The following is a 7,038-nucleotide window of genomic DNA, read 5'->3' on the forward strand; positions in this document are numbered from 1 at the left end:
AGCGTGATTTGAGACATAGAGAAGCAGCAGAAAAATATGATAATAAGACAGAGTTAAGGGCGTCACAAAGCGCGATGATGCAGCGTAGGCGATCAGGGGGTGGAGGCGGAGGACGAAGTTATCGGAAGGCTAAGGTGCCATCTCCCAGCAGGGACCCGCCGTCTCCCAAAGTCTCCGGCTGCTGTGGCCTTTTCCGGTAAACCTGAGACATCCCGGAAACCCTAGAAGCGTAAGTTGTGATCATAAATAATGCCTTGTAAATTGATAAAGAAGATGAACACCATTTGTAAGTTTGGTTTTTTTTCTATTTGGTTCTTGAATCTCGCTGTATTATATATATATTGGAGAATATTTTATATGTATATCAAGAACTTACAGGATTTTGCTACAGCATGCAGAAAACCTTAGGCTCTTTTACATTTGTTTCGATCGTTCCATGGGATTCTTTTGGGTTTCTTCCTTTCTCTCTTAGGTGAAACAAAACCAAATGAAAACCTAGAATTAAGTTTTCTCAATGAAGATGGCCAAGCTGGTTTGACATGATTAGAGATAGACTGCAAAATCCATGATCAAAATGATCTCCTGTGAATTCAGACTTGTGATATTCCATAATCATGAGGAATGGACTACTCAATATTGAATTTAATAGAAATAATTGTTGGTGTTTTCAATAGTCTGACATATAGTAATTAAGGATTTATATCAAAATTTTAAGTTTTTATATTATATATTATTTTATATTATATATTTTTATAAATAATAAAATAATAAAAAATAATAATTAATACATCATTATTTTAAAAAATATCATAAATATTTTTAAAATTTTTTATATATACTTTTATTATATATATTATTTTTAAAATATATATATATTAATTTATATTAGTAATATATATTATATCATATAATATATTTATTATATTATATTAATTTAATATATTTTTATAATATATATTATTTTTTATTTATATTATATTATAAGCGTCGGATAATCTATCATAAAAATACTGATATCTACTCCATTAGATATACACATAAAGAAGCTGAGCTGCCGACCATTATGTTTATAATTAATATACAAGTGAATTAAAATAAAAATAAAAATGTGTGTGTGTATGCATATGTAAAATTAAATGTTTTTCTTGATGTTGAATGTGAGGCAATTAATTATGGATTTAATTGATCATGTCTACCACAAACACCTTTCTTTTATATAATTAATTATTTTTTTATTTAATTGATTATGGGAAGTGCTTTTTACTGGGTAAAAGTAAAAGTAAGATAAATTTAACTTGAGTTTTGTTTGAATTTAAATCGATACGAATATAAAGTAAATAAACACGAATCTAAGTATGAATTGTAAAGTAATAGAAAAAATGAATTTAAATTTGAATTTGAATCCAAACCCAAATCCGAATAGAAGTCATGCTCGATTCATAAGTCAAATATAACTTACAACATTAAAAAACAATAAAATAAAAGGAACAGTATCATTTAGGAGAGTTGAGCCAAACATCTCGTGCGAATCTAAGCCAAGCATGGTTTGTCCACATGAACCTGAGTGTGAGCTAATCATGAGCTTTTAAATTGTAAAGCGAGTCGAATACAAACTAATGTTTTTCTATAAATGATGAGTCTGAACGAAAAACGAGTTGAGTCTTGTTCAAACTTATTTGACTCAAATCCAACTATAGTTAAAGGTATAACCGTGTTGGTGTATATGTGGTATACTGCAAATGAATTTTTGTCTTTTTGGTGTTGAAAGTTTAAGAATATATATAAAGAGTTCGTACTTTTCCACAACTGAATTATTTTAGGAGGTTCAAAATCTAGACTAACACTTACGAATATGTAAGCTCTATATGTTCATTGTATAGAACCAATTAAATTGCAGTACTTCAAAAGTTTAGATGGTCATTTATTTAGTTCTTGTAGTACTGATTCTTTCCAAGCCTACCCAATTAACAATGGAAAGACCTTCGCAGAACCCAAAGTTTAAAGTTGCATAAACCCCTGCAATGTAAGTCTTGGGATCCTTAAAAAATAAGAGGTAAGCTAGAAAAAAACAAGACTCTGCCAGCCACCCTTTTGTCTAAAGGCAAACATCAAGCGGCCAACATAGCCATCAGCAGCCTCAGAGGTCCCCCAGGTCCATTCTGGCTGCCGACATTGCATGCTTTGACTCTTCTGCTGATTGTCACTCTTCATTGAACATGTGACTTTACAAACTCTTCATTAATTTACAAACTTAGGGAAATCATGTAATTAATCAACTCATAGAAACGGATAAAAGAAAGAAACAATGTGAATATTCTATGATCTCATCGATCTCATAAATGAGTTCAGTCTACAGCTTTCTGAACTTCTGTTTTGAGAACTAAAATATACAGTTTCTCCATTGAAAAGTATAAGAAACAACCTATGGAGTGGGTGACGAAGGAGCCAAAACTTGAGCCAACAATGCAATGCCAAGCCGGGCCACACACTTTATCGAACTCCTGCATGTAGCTCACATTTCCAACCATTATACATTATTATAATTATTATTTGAGAGTGGAAGCACATGATTAGGCCGAAGATAATTAGCATTCATTATGGTAAGAGAGAGAATGAGATTTGATCATTAATAATGCATGATACATTTCAAAGAATTTGAAACTTGAGTGTCCGTAATGTCAAATTTAGAGTTAGATTCAAACTGAATCAAGTTTAAACTCGTTTAAGTTTGAACTTATCAAATTTATCTTATAATTGTTTGCGTTTGGCTGGTGTGAGAGGAGTCGAATTCTAGTTCAACTCAAATCAAGTTTAAACTTTGGCTCGATATAGTAGTAGAGTAAAAAATGAATAAAACAATATTATTTGATGTGTATTGATTAAAATAACGTCTTCTTAATTGATTTATATAAAAAAATTTATGCTTGCGAATTTGGTGAATCATACATCCTTAAAGTTCAAACTCTAACTCAAGTTTATTTGAATCTAGCTCATTTTATATTCGTTTAAATCGAATTTATTTTCAAACTCGATCAAACTTAATTTAAATTCAACCCTAATTGGAGGTGACGGTTGATGATCAATGAAAAGAGGGAGAAAGTACTCATGTCTTCCTCCAAAAAATCAACCCTAATTATTCTGAATCCATGAGTAGTAAGAAAGCAAGAAATTTGATTTACTGGGAAAAAATGCATGCCTTTTTTATGTTAAAAGCAATGTGCTTGGAGCTGAACTTCTCCAATGAATCATAAGTTCGCCGGGCTATTCTGAAGGCATGCGCCTGCATGAATCCAGGCATATCAGACGCCAACACCTTCACTTGAAGAAATGACATGACTGATGCCACATTTGTTTCTACCTGAGACACCGACTTTCTCGCCTCAACCAAACTTCTTCCTCCTCCTCCTCCTGTGGGCTTATTATCGCCACTTTCCTCACAGTTTTCGAGCTGCTTCTTTAATAAAAACTTAAGAGACTTCTGCCGTGACATTACTGGAACTGGTTTATCAGGTTGAATTTCTGTCACATGATTAACCAATGGCTGAGACTTTGGCTTGTGATTAATTTTAGACTTGTAGAAGGACATGAATCCCTTCTTTAGCTTCTCTTGGTTAGCCATTTCCCTAGCTCTCTCTGATAATTAACTTTTCGAAGAAGAATATGTATATTGCAAAGAAAGCTGTGACTACAATGATGATGAATGCATCGAAAACCCATTTAAACAATGTAGATTAGAAAGTGGGTGGCGATAAATTAAGCAGCAAAACCTGTGTTATTGCCTGTAATCAAGGATAATTTGATTAATTGTTTTGTTTTGGATTAGAATAAAATGTATGCGGTGTAAATTGAAGTAACAATTTGGGAATATCTGTATTGTCTCCTATGTGATTTTGTTGCTGATGAGCTAGCACACACGGACCCAACACTACCCTCCAGAGCTTATACCTAAAGTTGTAGGGTACCCTAAGCAAATGAACTTTTTTTTTTTAACCGAGGCCCCGTCTGTATTGTTGGACAGATAATCAAGGACACAATAATCACCACGTAAGTCAAGCTTTTATAAGGCTCGAATCCAAGTCTTCATATTTAAAGTTCTAATATTCTATCAATTTTACTAATCCTTAAAGTTTTTATCTTAGGTATACACTTAAATTATTTTTCTAATAATTAAGAACATGAACCCAGTTGAAATAAAATCCACATTTAGTTAAGAAATTTGAAGAATTTATAAAAACTACTTGTAATTATTATTTTTTTCAGATAAATTAAACTAATCACGTCTGATCTAATAACTAAACCTATAATCATTTGAATTAAATAAGTCAAAGCTTTAATTTTAATATATCATTCATACAATATTAGTCTTAGTCAACAAATCTTTTTTTGAAGAAAATATAACACGGTTTGTTTGTTTGAAAGAGCAAGTTTTACGGTTGATCTTCGGGAAGTATATTAGAATTTACATGAGTGGGGTTGCTTCAAATTTCAAGCTCAAAATGGCCCCCCTTATTTGTTGTTTTTGGATTTTTATGATTCTTGCAGTAATTTTGTTGTTAGCATCACCGATGGCCAATGCCTCATGAGGACAGCTTGCAATTTTCAAGACTACAAGCCAATATTTTATTTTTTGATAATGAGAATAAGATTTTGTTATATAGATTATTTACGTATTTTAAAGATTTTTAATATTTAATTTTTCAAATTATTAATTATGTTAGGTGAATCTGAATATAATTCAATTTTTTATTAGAGTTAAAATTTTTAAAATAATTTTAATTCAAATTAGACTAAAATTAATAGTCTTTGATTTAAAATTGAATTAATATGATACAAATACAACTCAATAACATAAACGATTACATTTGTTCAAAAGTTCAATTTGCATCTGAGGCAAATTTTCTATTTTACGTATTTTCTCACAAAATTTAGACCCTCTATTAATTTCAATTTATATTTTATCAAAAATAAAACTATATATACTAACAAATATTATTAACTTATTTGTACAAACTTACATAAAAATATAGATTAAATAATGTGATTGTATACTTGTTCTTTTATCGTAGAATCACTCAATTACATACTGACTCGTTAATTTATATAAATAAACTAGTAAAATTTATTTTAATTTGTTTAATTACTCTTCCAATAATAATTAACTATATAAAAATAAACAAGAAACCTATACCTACGTATTTTTAATATACAATTTGAGTACATAAATGATGTATCATTATGTAATTTGATAATTTTAAATTAAAGATAAAGTAACAACAAATTATATAATAACACATCGTCTATATACCCAAAATATATACAAAAAATAAATAGTATTATGTGTATAAATAACGATATATCATCATATGATTGGATAGTTAAAAATTAAAAATAAAATAATACCCAATCATATGATGATATATCATTATTTATATATAAACTTGTGTATATAATTTTATTGACAAAATATATATACACGTAGTATTGCTAAAAAATAAATACTGCTTGCCCAGGGAGTGAGTTTGGTAGGATGGGCTTTTAAGTGGGTTAGGCCATTCAAGGCCCAAAATAACTGAAAAAAGGGCCCAGACTGCTTGAGTCGGTCACAATCATGAGCATCCAGAAGGTCCAATACTGGTGAGAACCTATTAACGTCATTGCAGGAGTTTGCAGCCAAAAGGCAACAAGGGAAAAAATTGTAAATATTGGGATGTTGGTAAAATGTTTCCTTTATAGTCTACATTCACTAGAAACAGTAAAAGCTAAATCCTTTATCAATAGAATATAAGACTCAGAAGAGTAGAAAGAATTACTCCTGCTAAAAAGAGACAAATGAAATTGGGCATTATTAAATAAGCAGTCCCAACTCATTCTTCTTAAAGAAGCACAATACAAACATTGCTTTTACAGCGAGGGAAAGCCATGAAAGGGACCACGAAGAAGAACTGAAGGCCTGAAATGTGCAGTAGTAATAGAAACAGAAGCAATATAGAATCTCTTTTTATTACATATCTTGATAACGACATGAAAGCAGTGTTGTCCTTCATTTATCTGGTCCATTACAATGGCAAACACTTCTGATGTCCAAATGTCATTTTACATGAATACAGTCGTGCTTAATGGGAAAAGTCTTAGCAATAGGCTGCCTTCTGTTGCTGCAGAATGCAGTTGACAGTGGAACACGATCGGACGGTCTCTTCGGCCAATGGAACAACTGGCAGCACGTCGCAATTGCAAATTTCGATCATTGAACCATCTGGGTCGTGAAAAAACAGCTGATCTACGTAGATTCCACCCTCCTCCTCCACTCTAGCCTTCACGTACTCTATCTTCATCTCTCTCAGTACTGTCTCCACTGTCGCCATGCTCTCACACTGCCATTAGAAACCCAACAATCTAAATGCCTTTGAATGGGAAATATGCACAAATAATACACAAGATAGCTAGAGAAAGAAATACTTGGAAAGATATGTGGTTGTCTTTGGGGTTTATCGAATAGATGGAGGGCATTTTATCAGGATCTTCACATTTCAGGAGATGTATGCCAATTCCATAATTGAATAGCCTGTTATTTACAGCAAAACTTAACATAAATGAATCCAAATTCAAGCAATTATGAAGATGACAATGCATAATAATTCATATATATACCATGCGCCTTCAAAATCAAAAGAACGAGGCCTCCTAATGGGGAAGAAACCAAGAACATTCTGGTAGAAATCAACAGATTCCTCAAGTGATCTACACAGAATGGAAATGTGATTCAATGACTTGAGACGCAGAGGATTCTCCATACTCTATGAAACAAAACAACACCAGAGAGAGAGAGCAGAAATGAAAATATTGAGGTTATTGCATGGTGACATTGAAGCTATAAATAGAGAAGAACCCACATCTGCAATTGTATTATTCAGATAGTAGTGTTTATTACACGTAGATCCCACGCTGATGACTCAGTTCTAGCTGTAAGTAAATCAATGTGCTGCTTGCTAGCCCACCAGTTAACTCTTAAACCACAGCAGTTCTTTAACTTTTCTCCTT

At 31.7% G+C, this 7,038-nt stretch overlaps 2 protein-coding genes across 2 annotated transcripts; both read right to left on the reverse strand.

Moving 5' to 3' along the window:
• Nucleotides 1-1,987: 1,987 nt before the first annotated feature.
• On the reverse strand, nucleotides 1,988-3,839 carry LOC123201167. The gene is made up of 2 exons (XM_044616636.1): nucleotides 3,197-3,839; nucleotides 1,988-2,501 (listed from the first exon to the last, which is right to left on the reverse strand). The coding sequence occupies exons 1-2, from the start codon at nucleotides 3,617-3,619 to the stop codon at nucleotides 2,346-2,348; spliced, it is 579 nt and encodes a 192-aa protein (XP_044472571.1). The 5' UTR covers nucleotides 3,620-3,839; the 3' UTR covers nucleotides 1,988-2,345.
• A 2,145-nt stretch (nucleotides 3,840-5,984) lies between these two features.
• On the reverse strand, nucleotides 5,985-6,838 carry LOC123201067 (metallothiol transferase FosB-like). The gene is made up of 3 exons (XM_044616519.1): nucleotides 6,649-6,838; nucleotides 6,457-6,562; nucleotides 5,985-6,371 (listed from the first exon to the last, which is right to left on the reverse strand). Exons 1-3 carry the CDS (start codon nucleotides 6,789-6,791, stop codon nucleotides 6,129-6,131), a joined length of 492 nt encoding a protein of 163 aa, XP_044472454.1. The 5' UTR covers nucleotides 6,792-6,838; the 3' UTR covers nucleotides 5,985-6,128.
• Between the last annotated feature and the right edge of the window lie 200 nt (nucleotides 6,839-7,038).

This window comes from Mangifera indica, chromosome 17, assembly GCF_011075055.1.
Source record: "Mangifera indica cultivar Alphonso chromosome 17, CATAS_Mindica_2.1, whole genome shotgun sequence".
Classification (NCBI taxonomy): domain Eukaryota; kingdom Viridiplantae; phylum Streptophyta; class Magnoliopsida; order Sapindales; family Anacardiaceae; genus Mangifera; species Mangifera indica.